Genomic DNA, 19,711 nt, shown 5'->3' on the forward strand with positions numbered 1-19,711 from the left:
CTCTGCTAATGAGGGAAACATGGTTAACTCTCAGGGCTCCTGCTGTGTGGTCTGCCTCAGCCAGGTGTGACCTGTACAGTCACAGTCACATAGGTGCTGGATACGGATCTTATACTGGAGCCACACAAGGGCTCCAAGTGCTCATCCTGCACTGCTTTGTGGTCAACAAAAGGAAAAGTTACCCTTTGGCCTTATTAATACCTCTGCTTTTTAATGTACGAGTGTGAACACGATTTGCTAACTGCTCTACAGTGTATTTGCAGCTCTGTGCAAGAGCAAGCTCTCCTCTGTCCAACAGTTTCAACAATCATGAAAGAAAACAGTAAATTCCAAATCCGGTCTCAAAAATGTTTTCAGGTCCTCAGCAATTCCTTACAACATCTTTGCACTTCTCATTTTATTTTTCTCTTACATCTCAGACACTAAGCGAGTGAGACTGAGCCGCTGGGGTGGGTTTTGTGCAAGAAGGCACACAGCAGCCTAAGAAAATCTCTGTATTTGTTGTGTTGTGTTCTTCCCGGTTCTAGTGATCTGAATTTGATAAAACCCATTAAAACTTCAATGCAGTATTACCTGGATATCTAGGCTGTCTGTCCAGTAAGCTGGAATGCAATAAGACTTTGTCTTGGTTTTGACCCAACCACTTAATGAGAAGGTGCCACATGTTTTCATCTGCAAAAGCTGTACAATTTGCCTTGTTCGGGTTTTGTGGATAAATAGGTGCAGCAGAAATCTGTCCTGACTCTACAGCTGGTAGATGAGAAGTTGGCATGTACGCACTAGTTCCTTTTCTAGCTTACAGCCGCTGGCAAGGATGTTCTGCTGCACTCTGCTTTCCACCGCGGTTGCACCCAGACATTGGATGTGACTAAAGACATGTAAGACTTGTGCGTTACTGACAGAGAGCCATCCACAGCATCTTTTGAAGCAGACAGGAGACTCTGGGACCAAGTGATGGTGAGAGTGCCATCCCGTTTCCCTGTATTTTCAGTGCTCAGGAGAGCTGTCATAACTGCTTATGACTGCCTTGATGCCTCCCTTTTTTTTCTTTCCTGTTCAGCCTGTTGTTTCATGGGCTTTTTAATCATTAGTGCTTTTACTCTTTGCTCCAGATCAACAGAAACCTGCAGTGTTGAGGATAGAAATATTAGCCATACCAGTGTCTGAGGCTGAATCTCGAGAGCTGAGATGTGAAATTGGAACCTCGCCTATTGGCAGATCTTGCCCTTGCACGTACGGAAGGAGTAGGAGCATGTTTGAAGAGGCTGCCCGTGTGTATGTGGGACTTGGAGGAAAGTTAGTCGCACAGGGGCATATTTGGGGTCTGCCTGTCTGAGGATGTAATAGAATTGAGGTTTTACTGTCCTTGAGGTTTCTTTTCTGCTGCAGTAATTGTTCTCGGCCACATAATTTCAGATTGTTACTTACATGTGGTTTGTTCCACAGGCACGTTTCTTTTCTCTCTCCTTACTGTAGTCTCGCAGTTACCTTTCAACAGAGGCCAAGGAATAACTAAGCTGAGTCCACCTGCCTTGTCATTTGGTTTTAATGTATGCCCTGAAGTTTGTATCAAGCAAGGAGCAAGGCAGATGTCATCTTTGCTAGCAGTGAGAGAACGCCCCATGTTGTGGGAAGATGGAGGGGCTGGAAATGAGCCAGGGAACTTGAACAGATAACCTTTAGATAGAGGAGGGTTAGATGTGTTTAAGAGTTTTTGTTACTTTGACACTTTAGTAATATAAGAAGCCAGGTTCCTAGAATTGCAAAAACAGAAGCTGAAATAACTTCTCTGGCAATTATTCCTCTCCTGGAGGATTGTTCCTTTCCAGTTACTAATGACTAACAGAGTGCTCTTCGGTTTGTGAAATGACAGCAGCTCTGTCGCTGCTGAGGAAATCGGACTGCACAGGCTCCTGCTCCTTCCTGTCGTAAAGCTTTTCTTCTCAGTTTAACCAGCCTGTGTTTTACAGTAGCACTGTTCTACCGCATGCTTTTCTCTTAGGGGAATCCACATTTGTGTTCTTTTCAGATAATTGGTCTAGATGTACGTATTCCAGTTCAGTTAGGGTTTCCCATTTCAAGTAATCGTATTGGTGCTCTCTGAAATGAAAATCCGATGTTGTCTGTGACTTCTGTGGAGGTACCGAGCACAGCGTGGAGCTGCAGCGTAGTGCCTGGCTTCCTTGTCTGGCACTGCGCCACCTTCAGATGTGCCATCCAAAATTCCATTTTCCCTATAGCTGTGATATTGTTTGCCTCTTGCACTCATGTCTAATTTGGTTTCTGCCATCTCCCTAGGCTCTCAAATTCTTATACCTCCCCAAGTTTCTCTCCAACTTTGTGTTTCGAACCTGTTTTTTCCTTAATATAGTGAACTATATTTTCTCCCCAAGTACTTTAGCTTCTAATTCTTGAAGGTGTCATGGCTCTTGTTCTTACTTGATTCGCTAACTCTTGCTGATGAATGTGAAACCTGGGTTATTAACTGGCAACAGCACCAGGTACCGAGAGGAAAAAAGAAAAACCCTCTCCTTGTGCTGGGTCCTGTACGAACACTGAATAAGAGAAAATCTTGCCCTGAAGTCTTGAACTATTTTTTTTTCTGTTAACAGCTCATTAAGAAAAGTTTTCTTGCACTTCTCTCTATTGAGCTGTGGTACCCAGTCCCAGCAGTACCTCCCTAGGCAGCTCACAACCCCCTTTATTGATCTCTCTTTATTACAGTTCATCTTAGATTTTATTCCTGTCGTAACATTTATTGATAATTTACCCGAGTGAGTTACTTTCCATGCACTTTTACTGATATTGTAAACCTGTAATGATCGTGTTTTCCATGACAGACTCTTTTTTATTGTCCCAAATCTTTCCCCATGGATAGGTTTACTCCTGCAACCTCAGCGCAGTTTCTTGCTGTGTATTCCCACTACTACATTGGAGACATAAAGAACAGAGGAGACAACGGGCTAGAATAATGGTGTGGTTGTCTTCAGTGTTAGCACTGTGGTTGCTCAATGTTGGATCCTTTCCCCACTGTTTGGTTCCTGCTGGAATTTCACACCGTTGAGCAGTCTCTCTGACTTTTCTGTTGGGGTGCACGAGTACACATGGATCTTTACTTCAGTAGCTGAATTGCAACCTGTAATCAGCAGTGATGTGAGAAATGAAAGTGTGTTTCAAACATGGGAGCAAGAGAAATGTGAGGAGAGCAGAGCAGAGCAGATGTTTTGTTGCTCGTCCAGCTACTTGTGGAGTGTCGATGCCGAGGTAGCAGGCACCTACCCATGGACAGACACGTACTCACAGATCAATGTGCAACCACCCTGGAGCCTTATAAGGCAATGTTAGTGTAACCCGTCCTCCGGCATCAGAAAATCTGGAAGCGAGTTGTGATAGCTTTATTTACCCTAGCAGGCAGCAACGGTTGGTGCTTTTTTCTTCTTGGTCTGTGTAGCACGGTCAGAAACTTAAGATATGCTTTCCTTAGTGTTAGTGTGATCCTGTTGCAAGTGCCTGTTTTTAAATGAATATTTAATAGTTATATTTTTTGTCTACAGTATTTTTTCATGGAATCATGTAATGGTTTGGGTTGGAAGGACCTCAAAGCCCATCCAGTTCCACTGCCAGACATGGGCAGGGACACCTCCCACGGCATCCGGTTGCTCCAAGCCCCGTCCAACCTGGCCTTGAATACCTCCAGGGATGGGGCAGCCACCACTTCCCTGGGCAACCTGGGCCAGGGCCTCCCCACCCTCACAGGAAAACATTTCTTCCTGACATCTCATCTCAATCTCCTCTGTTTTGCTTCAAGCTACTAACTGTGTGCTTCTGCATGTGTTGCCATCTGCGCTAACATTAGTGTAAAAGCTGATCCTAGTTGTGCCCCTTTAACAACTTTTTTTTTTTTTTTGGTAGTTACTGTGTTGAATTCAATTTCCAAAGACATTAAAGACCTTTCAGTGATGGAAGTACTTAAATGGTTTTAATTAGGCTTTGATATGCGCAAATCATTAAAGCAAGTAGGATGAGGAGGTAGGATTCCACCATTCTTTTTGTATAGTTTGGCCACAGAGCAGCTAAAAGAATGTTTTTTCCTATTGGGGAGGGTAAAATCAGACCAAAAAAAGCCACAACAAAATGGGCATTTAATTTTTGTGTCCTTTTACGTGTTTTGTGGGCAGAGAAGTAACTAGAGTTTCTGGAAAAAAGAAATGGGAAAGATGCCAGCCTCATTTTCCAGGTTCCAATACCGTTAGCATAAGCATTGCCTTATTTAACAATAATTAAAAAATTGCTTGGTCAGAGTCCAGGTTTGAAAAACTGAGCCATGGGGAGGAAGGTTTCAGAAAAGCTGAACATGGAGAAGAAGGTTAAAGGGCTCGGTGGAGGGACACTTCGAAAAGTGAATTTGGCAAGTTGTGCTGTGTTCTGGCATAAATAGGAACAGGAAAGTAATGGAAGTTACTGTGATTGAAAAACACTTGATTTTATGAGGATGCCTTGATATTATTTTATTCTTGTAACTTCTGGGGCCTTGAAGCGTAAAGATTGGCCAAGATGAGATAAAGTAAACTGATATTTTTCCGATCTTGTGTCATTTTGTTAGTGCGCTGAGTGATCCTGTATGGAAAGAGCACACTGATAGTTTGGGTTGTGTTTTCTGGGTAGGGTTTAGTGTATTGGGGTTGGGGGCTGGTGGGGGTCTTTTCTCTCCGAGATTGAGCACTGGGCCGTCCAGTTGGCATGCAGTTTGTATGACAATGACTCGTGCTGGTCCATGGCTCCAGCGGTCCGCGCTGGCTGCAGGCGGAGAGCAGTACGGCCACAGCACCTGCTGGTTGTGAAGTTCTGGAACCACCGTGTTTTATTTTGTCCTGAGGATGCTGATAGGGTAAATTAGCATAATCTTAAAATGTTGATCCGATGCGGTGAAAACTATGGAGCAGAGAGTCTTTAAAAGGCAGAGGGTGGAAGGGTTTTTCCTGGAGCAATGATTTCTTCTACCAAAGTGTCTGAGCCAATTATATTTAATGAGGAAAAAACACAAGAAAGAAGTTTGTACTGTGACATGTTCTTAGCTGATAATTGTGATAAATATGTTTTACTAGGAGAGAGTTTTAGCAGATATTCTGCTTAAATGTGTTAATCGCTAACAACCTCCTAAAAAATTAATTATTTTTCTTCCGTGTTCCCTTTTTTAAGGAAAAAGTTGCACTTTTATGGCCATAGGAAGCAAGATTATGTTGAACTGGTGTTTGCACGGTGTCCTCTTTACGTACTTTACTGGCCCAAATAGATCATGTTGAGTTTTTGTTTGTTTGGAGGGTTTTTTTGCAAATCCAGTTGCTGTTTGCGCTGGGATGCAGGGAAGCAGTGGGGTGTGTGGGCAGGGAGAGGGGGGCAGCGGGGCTGCCGGGGACCGGCTGCGCTGCTTGGCACTGCTCTTTGCTCTTCACAGCGAATTCCAGCATGGACTTGCTCCAAGGAATGTTAAAATACGTTCAGTCCTGATGTATTGACAGACTTGAAAGCTGAAGATGGTCAGAAATGGGTGTGGTTTAATCTTCTCAATTTAAGAGCAGTAAAAAAATGTGGATCTCATTGGCTGCTGTAATGGGGTGATTTTCTGCTAGCAGGAGTGTACTTTGTATTTATCCAACTCGTTTTAATCCACTATGCAGCTTAATATTTTTTTAAAAACTACTATGTGTAAGTAAATAGTGAATCATCCCTTAAGAAAATGATTCTTCGCTTGTGCTTGGTAGAATTCAGTGAATTCACTGAGAGCGAGGAGCTGCCGGCCGGGCCAGGTGCCTGGAGAGGCAGGAGAGCCGTTTGGCTGCATCTGGTTTGTCCACTGTGTCTGGGAGCTTTAGCAATGAGAAGCATTTCTTGCTGTGTAATTTCTGTAGCAGTTGAAAGTGGTTTTGTATGTTAACAGAGGGGTTATCAGGTTGAAGCTTTGTAACAAACGGACGCGCCAACACTCTGTGAGCTGCGCTTGCCTCTTGCATGGGGGTGTTTTGAAATTCAACTGAATTTTGGCAGGACTTTTGCAAGGTCGCTTGTGGTTTTCTTTAACTTCATACGACAAAAAGCCTAACTTCTTTCTCTGGTGGCAAGATTAATTGAGTCACTGACCTTAAATTATGTATGTTGCTGTGATTCTGTGTTTCACAGTTGCGTGGCTGTCAAGTCTTCTAGCTTAGAGCTAAAGATATCTTAGGGACAGCGGTTCCAAACCTGCTGGCACAACGCCTTTCCTTGTTTATCAAACACAGGAGATAAGTTTTTTCGTTTGGGTAAAATGTTTACATATCTTCTGGGAAAGATACTCCGTAATTGTTACTGTTTATCATTATTGCACTTCTGGTGTAATGGCATGGTCCCTGGATGACAGCAGGCTGTGGGCGAGCGATGCTGGTGCTCTGTGCGGACAGCCATGAAGGCACCAGTTGATTCCTGGCTGTCCTGCCTGGCACACGGGATCCCTGAGAGCAGGCAGCAGCGCGAGGTGTGTTCTCCCCAGGGTGTCTTGGTGGTGGCTTGATGTCTTTTTGGTGCTTGATCTTATAGACCTGTGAGCGGTGTGACTTTTGGTTAAGTGAGATAAGCTGTAGCAATTTTGGAGGCGGGGAACGAGTTTAATGTCATTAGCGGGGAAAAGGTGCTTTCTTGTGTTTCTGAACAGAGTTAAATCACACAACGGTGAAATTCAATCACAAAATGGTGAAGCTCCTTAGCACTGGCAGGGCTGCCGACATGCCTCCAGCATCCCTCTGCTTTTGTTTCATCCGTCATAGCCACGCTGCTTGTCAGCTGCTGCAGACAGAGTCCGCCTATGGTGCTGCGATACAAAATCACAGCAGTAATTCAATGAGACTTTTGTGGATATTAGGGGTTTTTGTTTGTTAGGTAGGATTTTTTGCTGTTATGTTTTAAACAGATTGCTTATTCTTGCTCTCTGATGCTGATATGACTGGTTTGGGGGCCGTGGAGCATTCAAACTTACCTGTGTTGACTAATAACCCTGTCCCCAGACCACATATTTTGGACCTGCATGGATTTCCCTAGCTGAGCTTGGCCAACCCCAATAAATGACGCTCTCAGCATGGCCGTGAGGGTGGTGCAGGGCAGGAGTGTGACACAGGATGGGAGCTGCACTGGGCATCTGCCCTGAACTGGGGGCTTGGAACTACCCCACCCTGCCATCATGAATTGTAGAAATTGCCTTTTGTGTACCAAGGAGAGCTGGGCACAGGATGTATTAATACCCCCAGATATTTTATTACCAGTGCTTGTGTCCAATGCGTCCAATAAAAGCTGTGTTTAGAAAAAGCTGTGCTTGGAAGAGCGAGGGGAAGAGGCATAGATGCTATCGGTATTTACACAGCGTTGTCATGTGGACCTTACTACTGCGAGCAGTTACAGAAGACCAAAGTGGTTTACACAGTGGCAGATTTATTATCTCAGACCCTGGTGTTCATTTTAGTTGTTGTGCGGCAGAACACTTGAACCCTGGTTACGATAGGAAGTCCAAGATAAGTGTCTTCTGAGAAGGGGCAGAGATGATCTTTCAGTAGGGACGGAGGAAATGGCAGTTAAACCCGGGCGAAGTATGCAATGAGCTACTTCTGTCCTTGCCTTTTTTTTGTGCTTCTATTAAGATGGGAGCTCTGAAATGATGTGGTTCTTTCCTTTTGCCTTTTCAGTCTTAGTTTGGGTGGCGCCTCATAAAACCATCACGTGCTGTTTCACATCTTGTACAGAGCACGTTTATCAGAGAATGTCTGCGAGGTGAATCCTTTCTTAATCCTCATGGCAGGGAGTTTGTAACAGTCAGATGTAATGACATCTTTTATGAAAGTACATTAATTTGAGGAAGTCATATCTATAATTGACAGATTAATGTTGGATGTCTGAATAACTATTGCTTAATAAAATTTAAACACCAATTGTCTTGGCTTCTAGGTTTAAACAGAAGAACATGTAGACACAGGAATTTGGTTATTAAGTTTCTGCCCAACTAAACTGCAGAATATTGCTGGGGAGCAGTGTTCGGATGTGCTGGGGTTTGCCTGTGTGGGCATGAAAAGAGTGCAAGTAAAATGTGGTGTTCGTGATGCTCCGTCTTTGCACCAGGCAAATTATAAAATCTGCAAGCGCTGGAGAATTGAAAGGGTGAGGAGAATGGTATGTGAGTGCGAAATTGAACCAGGCTGAAGTTCGCTGAGGTGAGAGTTGCGTGAGAAACAAACTTGTGTTCCCAGCGGACGGCAAAGCTCTGAGTTCAGTCTGTGCCATAGAGCTTTTGGTTTTGTTATCTTCGGAACTGTAGGATGTCAGGACTTGGCCTTCAGATGATGTTAAAGAGAATATCACTGCCTTGGTTAAGAAAGCCTTGGATCCCTGAAGGTATTTTTGGCATTGCAAGATGAAGCAAATAGAAATGCAAAAACTTGGGAGGGCAATTCTGCTGTGCTGAACAGCAGAGAGGAGCTTTTCCTTCCCTCTTTTGACGTGAGCTCTGTTATTGATAACCAGAGTGTGTTGAGACTCATCTGCCTTATCCGACTCGGCGTCCTGACTTGGCGTTGTGGTAGGTGCAGAAAATGACAGTTTTGGTAAGCTGTGGCTTTGTTGTATCACAGTATTCATTCCACCTCAGAAATAGTCTGTTCCTTTGAGAGCTTCTGACGCTGGGTCCTGCTTCTGTGGATCTGTGCTGTCTGCCCTGCAGCTGCTTTGTTGTAGAGGGACAGCAGATGGAGGAGTGAACCTTCCTCTGCTGCTTGTGTCCACTGAGAGAGGAGCAGAGAGCAGGGGATTGTGCTGACACTTTCTAGGCTTTCCTGTTTCTCCGTTGTTTATGAAGAGAGGAAAAAGAAGGGTCTGAATCTGATGTCCTGTGAGCAACTCTACTCTCTACAAAGAAAATGAGCTGAGAACTGTGTTTGTGTAAGCTTCATCATGGGAGGGGGAACCAGTCATTTTCACGACCTCATAATACTTGCACACAAAAATATGACATTCCAAAGAATGGGTGGGTTTGGATCTTTTAAGATCCCTGGAGTAAATTACATCAAAGCCTTCTTGCAAATTCTTCCTGGATGTAAATGATTTTAAGCTATGTTAGTAGCATGTTTCAGAAATCGACTTAAAATTTGGTTTTAAATGAGCTGTGCTACAGCTGCTGAAGTTAGCAGCTTCCTCCTTAACTTGGCTTCTAAAATCCAGGTGCTGGGTGTTCACTTTACCTCAGTCCTTGCCTCTGTGGCGCTGAAGGATCCCCAGTCCTTTTTCGGTTGTTACTGTGAGTGACAAACAGTCACTGATTCTCCCACTCATCATTGCGGTGGAGTGGCTCCTCCCATGGAAGGTGTTGCCTGGCTGGTGCTTGGGTGACCTGATACAGCTTTGGGGGATGAAAGGGGGACCTGGCAGATAAAACTAAAGAGCAGGATGTTATTACTTGCATCGTCACTTGACTGAGACACTAGAATTAACAACCTGCTCTTCAAAAAGTGCTGTGAAATTTCTCGCTGGTCTTGGTGGTGAGGGATTTGTGTGCGTTTGCCTGAGAAGCAGCAAGCCCAAGCGTGTAGGGCTCTCTTGGGGATTTCTGCGGTGTGCCAGGAGAAGTGCCTACAGCAGGCCGCTAGCTCTGCCCTCCCTGGTAGCGCTCATCAAACGTTAACCTGACCTCGACCAACTTCAGTTTTTTATTTATTTATTACTTGGAGCTCTCCCACCCTCGAAGTGCACACAGAGGCGTTCACATCCTGCTGTCACGGTGCTTTATCGTCTCCTGCTGAGTGTGCAGAAGGAATCCCTGATGGGAAGGGTGGGATACAAACATTTGTATTATAGACACAGAAACATTTCTGTTTATATTAATGGTGACTGACTGGTCTTACTTGTATTGTATTGCCAGTGCAATTTTGTGTGGTGTTTCCAATAGCTCAGCCCTTGTGATGAGCCCGTGGAAGGGGGTTCGCTCTCTAGAGATGGAGCTGTGTAGGAGTTCCTTCCCATCACAACAGCTACGTGAGACAATGGCTCAAGCTTTCTTATGTCCACGTTTATAATCTGACTGTGTGAGCGTGCCAGACAGTGGGTGATCGCTACTGAGTTACGGTATCCGAGTACTGCTGCTGTAATCAGCCTGGGCCTGGATTGGCAGACCCTGTTTGCAGTTAAAAACCCTCCCTGGGCACAGGATCCCCCGCGGCATCAGCCAGAGCTGGTATGGCAAAAGGTGTGAGGAAGAGAAATAAAACAGAGTACTTGGTCCTTTTCATGAGTGTCTTTTTTTCCTGGCACATAGGAATAGTATTTTAATTCTTTGTAAACTCTTGTTCTTAGTTTTGTTCCTTATTTCAGTGTTACAAAACTTCATGAAGATAACTTTGATTGTAGTGCTGGTTTATTTCCAATGCTTATCCTTTACACTCACCCTGGAGAAGCCCACTTGGTAATATTTTGGGCAAAACTGATCAGTTCAGTAGGAAATGTTTTATATTTAAAATTTTTTTTAGCGTTTTGTTTATCTTTACTGTAACACAAAGCTCAGAGTCACGAATGCACACTGGCTTTTCTGTGATCACTATTTAATAGTTCTTGGTGACACTAGAGCGCATCCCGGTTTGTGGGTAGGTGGCTTCTGTTAATTTTATTGTTGTGTGGCAGCTGTTTTTAATTTCTTCCCTTTTTAACAGCTCTTACACGAGTGCATTTGTATTAAAAGCTGGCAGTAGCATTTGAGGATTATACCTGCTTTTACTGACAAGATTAGTAGCGATGCTGTGCTTGACATGTGAGCTGGAAGAAGCAGGGAGGGCCACTGCTTGGACTCTCCTTGCTGTGCAGGGTACAAGCAAAGTATCTGAGTTAAGTCACTAGTATCCTTGGAAAGGAGCTGGATGCAGCACTAAGGCAGTTTCTGGTATTTTTAAATGCCTTCTGAAAACTTATCATTCCTTATTACAAACAGCATTTCCAGGTCGTTTTTTCACTTGCTTTTTAAAACTGATAATTTGTGTGCACTGGGTGTGCCCTGCACGGAGCCCTTGATATTGTGGGCACTCTCTGAAGACTCTTTATCGTTCATGACCAAATGTTGTCAAACAAAATTTGTGTTTCATCGCAGCCCATTAAACCAGCACTGGATAAAGGAACTGTTTGATTTCTCTTGCTTATGAAACAGATTCAGATAGAAAAAAGCCCTTGAGTTAACTGAGGATGCCTCAGAGGAAGTCAAGGTGTTGTAAACATGCTTTGAAGATCCATGGATGCCTGGTTGAAAAGCAGTGGGTTTGGATCACTTTCCGATGGCTGCACAAGGAGAGCTCTAGGGGCTGCCCTTGCCCTTTGATGGGTTTGCCCTATGGTATGTGGGACGAGGGAGTGATGCTGGTGCTGGGGAGCCTGTGCGAGGACAGGCTCTTGAGTGCCTGATGTAGTTCCAGAGGGGTGAGAACGGCAGGCTGCGAGTCCTGCGTTGGCATCCAGAGACTGGTCGAAGTCCTCTTCCTTTTCTCAGTATTGCCAGTAAAACATCAGCAATGTGATTGTGTTGGGTTTGTTTTTAAACTGCAAGTGCGGTCCCGAAGTCCCGTAGCTGGGATCTGTCCTGTGCCCAGCGCTGCGGGATGGGAGGTGGGACGCGGAGAAGGCTGCAGCAGGAGCGGTTCCGTACCATGAGTTGTAAAGTCCAAGATGATGATTGTTGGAGCGAATGCTTTACCTTGTTCACAAGGCAGGGGAATACAGCAAACCCATTGCCTTAAAAGCATCAAAGATTTAAACTTATGCTGTGGGTTTGTTCTGATGTTGGCATCCTCTTACATTTTGCTCTTTTTGGAGTAGCGGGCAAAACAGAGCTAAATGAGTAAGTACTTAAAGAAAGGGACTAAAATTCTTGCAAAGGCATAAAGACAAATATTTTTAAAACCTGAGTGTTGGGTTGAAGTTGCCTTGTTCCGACGGGCACAGTGCTGGTGCTGCAGGGCTTTCAAAGTAACACTGCACCAAGTGTATTATTTTTTTAATAATCAAGCAGCTGCCTGAAAACGTGAAATAATGATTTTTCTAAGCTGACAACGTTTTAATTTTGAACTGCAAATTATGTGATGGAACATCTGTTTCTTTCCTGCAAGCCCCTGGCATACTTTTTGTGGCTTAGTAAGGCACAGTTATAAAGCTCTTGATATGAAGAACAGCACATGTTAAAAGAATTTGTACCACCTTATTTATCATTGTAGCTTGTTTGCTCCTTAAAGTCCCCCTGCTCATCGACCTCAAAGGGAGTCTTGTACAACTTTTGTGTGTGTTGCAGCAATTAGATGTATTTCTGTTAAGCAGCAAGACCAAACTGCAAAGGGAAACATGTAAGAGGGGAGATGGGCTGGCTTTAACCTGCGTTTTTTTCAGTAGAGCACTGTGTGGTTAAGGCAGGAGGTGCAGTATTGCGAGAGGTCCACTGAAATTACTGCGTTGGGCTGAAATGTCTTTTGGGAGTTGGGGAGGAAGCGAGACCTGGAAATGCATCAAAGCTCGAGGTTGGAATATGTGGGAGAATGGGTGCCAATAAAGGCATGTCAGCAGCAAAAAATAAAACCAGACCGACGGCACAAGTCAGATATGGAACGAGTGGGGGGGATAAAAGTGCGAAACGTTTGGGGGATGTAGAGGGGAAAAAAGTGTTTTAGACGTGAATGGGAGATATACAGCGTGGGTTGAAACAGCGACATGATTCAACCAGGTGAGATGGTTTAAAATAGTTGCTTGCCTGAGGACTTTGTGGCTTTTTGTCATTTTTCGTTACTGGATATACTTTCTCTGCTTGGAGCCAGCTGTAGGTTGTGGCTAATGGCTCTGTAGGTGTGAGGTGTCTTAAACCGGACAGACGTCTTTTCAGTTTGAGGAGTTAAGAGTCATGTGGGGTTCTTGACTGCAACCATTCCTTCGGCAGCACAGGTACGGGGGCTGGCATGTGTGTGTGTGTCCCTTCTTGCCTTCTGTGATCAGAGACTGATGTTTTTGTTCGTAGCAACATGAATCGTGAAGACCGGAATGTGCTGCGTATGAAAGAAAGGGAAAGGCGAAATCAAGAAATTCCACAGGGTGACGAAGCCTTTCCACCAAACTCGCCTCTCTTTGCGGAACCGTACAAAGTTGTGAGTTCTTGCACTTCTTACAAATGCCCTTTTTATAGTCGGATGCAAATTTGTATTTTATATCTGCATTCTTTTTAGATGCACATCACTTATGTCAACCAAGTATTTAAGCAGGGCTTGAAAATAAGGATGCACAGTTAGGAACCAGCCCTGCTGGTGGATTTCTAGTGCTGGTGCAGGAGGGGCTGCTGGCAGGAGTGAGGGGATGAAGCTATCAAACTTCTTTGCTTTCTTCTGCTTTTGCTACAGTGACTCAAAACAATTAAACTATCTATTGTGTCACGCCAAATTGGTTTTTTTTGTGTGTGCTTTAGCCTATTGCTAAACATTTTAACCTTCAGTCAATGTAATCCAGACATGGGTAACTTCAGAAAGAGAACATTTAAGTGCTGAAGTCTGAATTGTCAGCTTTAACTAGAGTGTCAGTTATTTGTATCTGATTTTTTAGTTTGTTTTGAAGGAGTTACCCGTGTTTGTGATCTCACGTGGCTTTAAACCTGTGCTAGGTTTCCTTCTGGGTTTGATTTGCTGGACAGAAATGGGGAAAACACCCTAGTTCTGGGAGAGCTATCTTAAATGATGTTCATTATGTAGCTCAAACTCACTTTGAAAGCAAACCTGTTCCCTTATCACAATTTCAGCTGGTTTGCCAGAAATGAGACATTGTGGCTGAAAACTGTCTTCCTGCAGGAGGAAAGTTGAGATGGTTTGACTTCTTCCTTCCTGTCCCCCTAGTGCTTTACTGTGCTTGATAACCAAATCCCTCCTGTATGACATTAACTAAAGCTGGTTGGGATGCAAGGGTAGCGATACCTGACTGAAACCAAACTACTTATCTAAGAATGAACCCTTTCTTATATATAACCTTATTGACAACCAGAATTATGCTGGTATAAATACCAGTTAAAGATTACATACAGTGGTAAGGTTAAGCTGATTTTGTTTTACTGCTGATTAAAACTTTTTAGGACTAATACATTCTCTATGAGAGAAGTGATGTTTAAGGTCATAGCAGACATCTGTGATTTTTGACTCGCATCCAGCTCACCAGTGCATTATTTGAAGCACTGATCACTGCTGTTTCAACTGTTCCTGCTGCTGAAATACATCTTTTTCTGATGCTTTAGGGGGTTAAATTGCTGCTTTAAGAATTAAAGTTGGGAATTGGAAACATTGGCAAAAAAGACATGAAGGCTAGCCACAATCTTAGGCTTTGAATTGAGATTGGTTGCAGTAGTTGTCAAGTTGAGTAACTGGAGGTGAAGTTGTGATTTTTAAAGCATTGTTTTTTATAATTCCTTTCACAGACCAGCAAAGAAGACAAGTTGTCCAGTCGTATTCAGAGCATGCTTGGTAATTATGATGAAATGACGGATCTTATAGGAGAAAGATCGCTACAGAAGCTTGTTGGAATTCCTGAACCAACCGTACCGTCAACGCCAGATGAAAAAGCAAACCAAAGTTTCTTTGGTGATCAGAGACATAATCCGGGCTCACATCAGGGCAGCAAATGGACTCCTGTAGGACCAGCCCCTAGCACTTCCTCGCAATCTCAGAAACGGTCCTCGGGACTACAGAGTGGACATGGCGGTCCGCGTGGTGGTGGCAATAACACTAGCAGTAGTGGCCAGAGGCATGACCGTGACTCATACAGTAGCAGCAGCAGCCGCAAAAAAAGCCAGCATGGGTCTGAACACTCCAAACCCCGTTCTTCCAGCCCTGGAAAACCATCTGCTGTTTCTTCGTTGAGCTCCAGCCATTCGAGATCTCACGGAAATGATCACCACAGCAAAGAACATCAACGTTCAAAATCTCCCCGGGATCCTGATGCCAACTGGGACTCTCCCTCACGCGTACCCTCCTTTTCAAGTGGACAACACTCTAATCAGACTTTTCCACCTTCACTAATGTCCAAGTCCAGTTCAATGTTACAGAAACCCACTGCGTACGTCAGGCCAATGGATGGACAGGAGTCCATGGAACCAAAGTTACCCTCAGAACACTACAGTAGTCAGACTCACAGCAGCAGTGTGAACGAGCTGAAGCCCAGCAGCAAAGCACATCTAACCAAGCTGAAAATACCTTCTCAACCACTAGATGTAAGTTGCTGTCTGATTCCTGGCTTCTTAAACGCAAGTCCTGTTGGGCTGGGATTTTCCAGCTTCTTTAAAATCTCCGTCTACGTAACTAAAATTTGTTTTTCAGTAAACACAAGGGTTTTTTTGTTACGCAAAGCACCTTAAACTTATGCAGTGAAGACTTGCATTTTACCTGGGGAACGTGCAAAAGTAATTTATTTTTTCCTTCTGCTTCTTCCATGTAGATACTGAGAAGGGCGGTGGGAGACATTCAGAAGGGCTAGCTGAACCCTGAGGCGCTAATTCTCATAGAGGATTTCTGTGGTCAGAAGTTAGAGAATAGGAGGATCTTCACAAATATTTTGACAAGCTGCATACATATATAGTCATTTCTGGGAGCCGCGTTGGCTTGGGCTGGTGATGTTATCTGCATAGGTCAGATTCTCTTTTGAAGTACGTAGCAATTACTAGATGTAATTATTATACCTTCACCTAGGGAAAATGAGCTAATCCTGAAGTACACCAAATTCCACAGAGTTCGGATCCTGTGTCAAGTGTGCTGAGTACAAAATACTGTTGGATTAACAGCTTTCAGTAGTTTGGTAAATCCAGAATCGTTAGGACACAGACTTTGCAGCTCCCTTACAAGGAGAGTGCCTTGTAATAAAATGTCGTTGCATCTCCTATTTAACTGCTTGAGTTGTGGTAGCTGGAGAAGACCGTTTGGTCTTGAGTTTTCAGCAAACAGCAAAATAAGGTACTCGGGTAAGAAAATCTGAAAATCAGTTATTGTCTTATTTGTGAAGATTTGACATGTTAATGCTGATACGGAGAATCTTCTTGCTGCTTGTTGCCATCAGGGGTGCAGAAGAGTCATAGCTTCATGATTATTGCTGTTTCTAGATTCATGCTATAGTGTCTTTTACTTCAGAACGCAGTTTGTCATTACTCTGCGTTCACTGTCAGGCTTTGGAATTCAGATATTATCCTATGGCTCCTTCCAGGAAATGATTGAAAGCTCGGATTCTCTTTCCTCTCTCTCTCTAGGAGATTTTAATATCCATGACTGCCTGTCGTTGCTTTAACCCTCAAGTGAAAAATAAGCCATTATTGTGGCAGTTTTACAGATCTCGTATATTTGCCTTTTTGTTAACTGGGTGGGACTCATGCCATAAAAATATGGATCTGCCTGATATGAAAATTGACGTTGCTGAAAAGGATTATCAAGTCCGTTTTTATCTATGCAGAGTCCCTGTGAATCATGATTAGGATTGAAGTTTATTTTTAACTGTTTCTAGCCCCTGGGATCTTTTAAGGAAAATTTGCTTTAGGAGACATTAACCTTGAGTTTTGATTTGTAGGCGTCAGCATCTGGGGATGTGAGCTGCGTGGATGAAATTCTAAAAGTAAGTTCCTGTAACTTCTGTGTTGAAAATACAAACGTTGATGAGGAGGTGGGCAGCACTCTGTGGCTGATCGGTGCTTTTTGAACTGACTTGCCTGCAGTCAGGAGGGCTCTGCAGTCACTGCTGCGCAGGTGAACTGGGGAGAACTAGAAATGGAGCTGTGTGCAAGCTGTGTGCTGGAGCTGCTGGGAGTGCCCATCATCTGCTGGTTCTCCTCACTGCATTCCTGTTCTGTAGACCTAGAGAACCTAACCGGAATTACCCATTTCTGCCATCAAAATGCAGTCCTTACAGTCTGGTACCTTTTTAGATGATAGTGATTGTTTTGCTACCTCATGGCAGAACTTCCCCTTCTTTCCTACCTGGGTTATTTTCCCAGGTCTTTTTGTCCCTGATGCAATCCCCTGGTTGTATGTTGACTGTCACAAAACAATTGGCAGCTTCCCCTTGAACATTTCCATGGCTTACTGTTTGCTCTGACCACCAGGGCTCCATGGTCCTTGGAGATGCTCTCAGAGAATGCCAGGCACTATCTTTCCAGCTTCAGGCATTTGATTTTCCCTCAAACTCTATAGGCTTCCATTTCCTGCGATTCTCGTTTCCGCCCCTGTATCCTTATGTGTGCTCCTCAGTCTGAAATGATCAGACTTCTGACTTCCGACTGTTTTCAGGCCAACCCGTTTTATTGATTTATGCTTTTCTGCTTGTTATTATGTCTCGACTACCTGTTCTCGTGGGTAACAATTTGAGGGTTAGGTTTATGTGTAAAATCTTTGTTACACATTTGGGAAATTAAGATTGGAATATAAAGCTTAATGAAGTGTGAACAGTGAACTGAAAATTGGAAGACAGGGTAACCAGTGGAACGAAGACTGTGACTTGAAATCTCTACTTTCATTTTGTTAATAGCTTTTCTTTTTTGTTCTGGTTGTAGGAGATGACCCATTCCTGGCCTCCTCCGCTCACTGCTATTCACACGCCATGCAAAACTGAACCGTCAAAATTTCCTTTTCCAACAAAGGTCAGTGCTGTAGTCAAATACGGAATGCCGTTGGAAGAGTAACTCCTATTAAAGATCAGGGATTTGGAACTCTTAAATTCAATTCTGTGTAGTTCTGCGTTGAAGTGCTGTGTATCTCTGTCATGCTTCACAGCAGCGTTTGTCAGCAGTAGCCTTATAAGGAACATCATCAATTTTCCTCTGGTTTACGCGCCCAGCAGTCTGCAAAGATGTCTGTAATATAGCTTTCCTTTCTAATAGTTGTTTCACGAATTCAGACCTTCTTCAGGATACTTCTGAAGCATGAGAAAGCTGTTGAGCCTTTTTCCTGGTTAGGGAAACACCTTGCACCATTTTGTTTGGTGTTTTTACCTCCATCTCGCAAAGCAACAGAGACTGGCTGGTAAAAGCAAAGGAACTTAAATGTAACTGCATAAACTGAATTTTCCTCATGCTTGTGAAGTTCTTAAAAGTTCAGTTAGATCTTAGATTTTCAAATACAGAGAAGTGAAGTTTTAAAATCAGATGTTTTCCTAAAGAAATTCAGATCACTTGTTCCAAATGATCCCCTTCCTAACCTCCCGTGTACTGAAGTATTAATTCTAGGAGAAATCAGCCACTCTTTACTGCTGTTGACAGCGCGGGGTGTGTTTCTAGGAGACCTGCTTGAGCTGACACCTCTGAGAACAGAGCTCTCTTGCTCTCAGCTGCCTGCTCCTTCCCCTGAGGCTGGATCTGGCAGCCCCAGCTGCAGGGACTGGAGGCAAACTGGCACTGCTGATTGTGTGCCTTGAAATACAGCTCTGTGGTACCTTGGATGCTGGTGGTAGGCAGGGAAGATAGCTGTGGGTAGCAGCTTCAGCGAGTACAGTTCAGCCTGCAATAGCTGAGTCATTCAAGGATTCATTTTTGTTTCCTGTATCTGCTGATTAGCAGGAAAAGAGATAATTTCATGATGTAATTTTTCTCCAGACTCCGTATCTCTGAAATGGATTAGGATACTTTCCCTTGCTAATTTGGCATAGCTTCGGAGGAAAGAAAATGTGGTGTTCGTCTTTTAAAAGTTACTTTTGCAATAATGAAGACTACACTTCTGGCCAGACTGCTCTTCTAGATTGCTGCTGTTCATTTCCTGTTTGATCCAAATTGCTCCCCAAAATAGGACAGTGAAGTGTTTTAGGAAGATTTTATCCCTGAGATCCTAAAGTAATCTGTCTAAACCTAATTGTCTTCTGCGAATGCTTTGACATCTCCTTCTTTTGGCCAAAGGTACCACGTCCCACGTTTGTAAGTGCACGTCCGCAGAACTCTGCAGTCCATTCTGAAGTTCCACAGCTCAGGTTCTCCTGCTGGCCAGAGACCCCAGAGCTGTGGGCAGTTCTGTCACCGCCCTCTGCCTTGCATGTTCCTATCTCGTTGGGTCACACTTGCCTCTCCAGTGAGCTGAAAATGTAAAGCATGCTCTGCACTTCTCAGCATTACTTTTGAGGGTGTATCTAGAAACCAATATTATTGTCTACTTTCTTAACATTGAAATCATGACTTAGATCAATATTAATCTTGCCTGTATTACCTTTAGTCAGGGGTTATTTTCTGTGTTATATAAGACTGAACTTGGAAGTAATTCCTTAGTAGAGCAAGCAATTCCACACATTTCCTCATCAACAAGGGTATTGATTCCAGTGCTTTGGGTACTTATTCCTGAACCTCTGAGAGGCCTTTTCCCTTCATACACTTCGGAGCACACTTCCTGGTGGGGCTGCTAGAACTGCTTGGTTCTGAGTTTCTCAGGTGTTTGCCTCAGTTTGGGAAGAAAGGAGGTGTGCAGAGATCTGTGTGTCTCTGACGCAGCGAGAAACTGCGTAAGATTGCACAGTCTTATTGATGTATTAGCAAAAAAGGTGGGTTGTGTCTCTTCGAACCTATTGACCTCGATTGCGTTTCTTCACCCGGTTTGCAAAAATTCCATTTATGGCTACTTTGAGTCTTTTGACTCTTTGCCAGCTTTTTTTATTTTGTGGCTGCATATCTTAGCTGTGGAACTTTGTCAAC

At 43.8% G+C, this 19,711-nt stretch overlaps 1 protein-coding gene across 1 annotated transcript in view; it reads left to right on the forward strand.

Moving 5' to 3' along the window:
• Nucleotides 1-19,711, forward strand: part of AFF4 (ALF transcription elongation factor 4) — a 45,198-nt gene that overhangs the window by 1,299 nt on the left and 24,188 nt on the right. Inside the window, exons 2-5 of the mRNA XM_054079848.1 lie at nucleotides 13,049-13,175; nucleotides 14,483-15,274; nucleotides 16,615-16,659; nucleotides 17,594-17,680. Of these exons, the coding sequence (XP_053935823.1) occupies nucleotides 13,053-13,175; nucleotides 14,483-15,274; nucleotides 16,615-16,659; nucleotides 17,594-17,680 (1,047 nt within the window). The 5' untranslated portion in view covers nucleotides 13,049-13,052. The remainder of the gene's footprint in view (nucleotides 1-13,048; nucleotides 13,176-14,482; nucleotides 15,275-16,614; nucleotides 16,660-17,593; nucleotides 17,681-19,711) is intronic.

Source organism: Cuculus canorus, chromosome 14 (genome assembly GCF_017976375.1).
Source record: "Cuculus canorus isolate bCucCan1 chromosome 14, bCucCan1.pri, whole genome shotgun sequence".
NCBI classification, from domain to species: domain Eukaryota; kingdom Metazoa; phylum Chordata; class Aves; order Cuculiformes; family Cuculidae; genus Cuculus; species Cuculus canorus.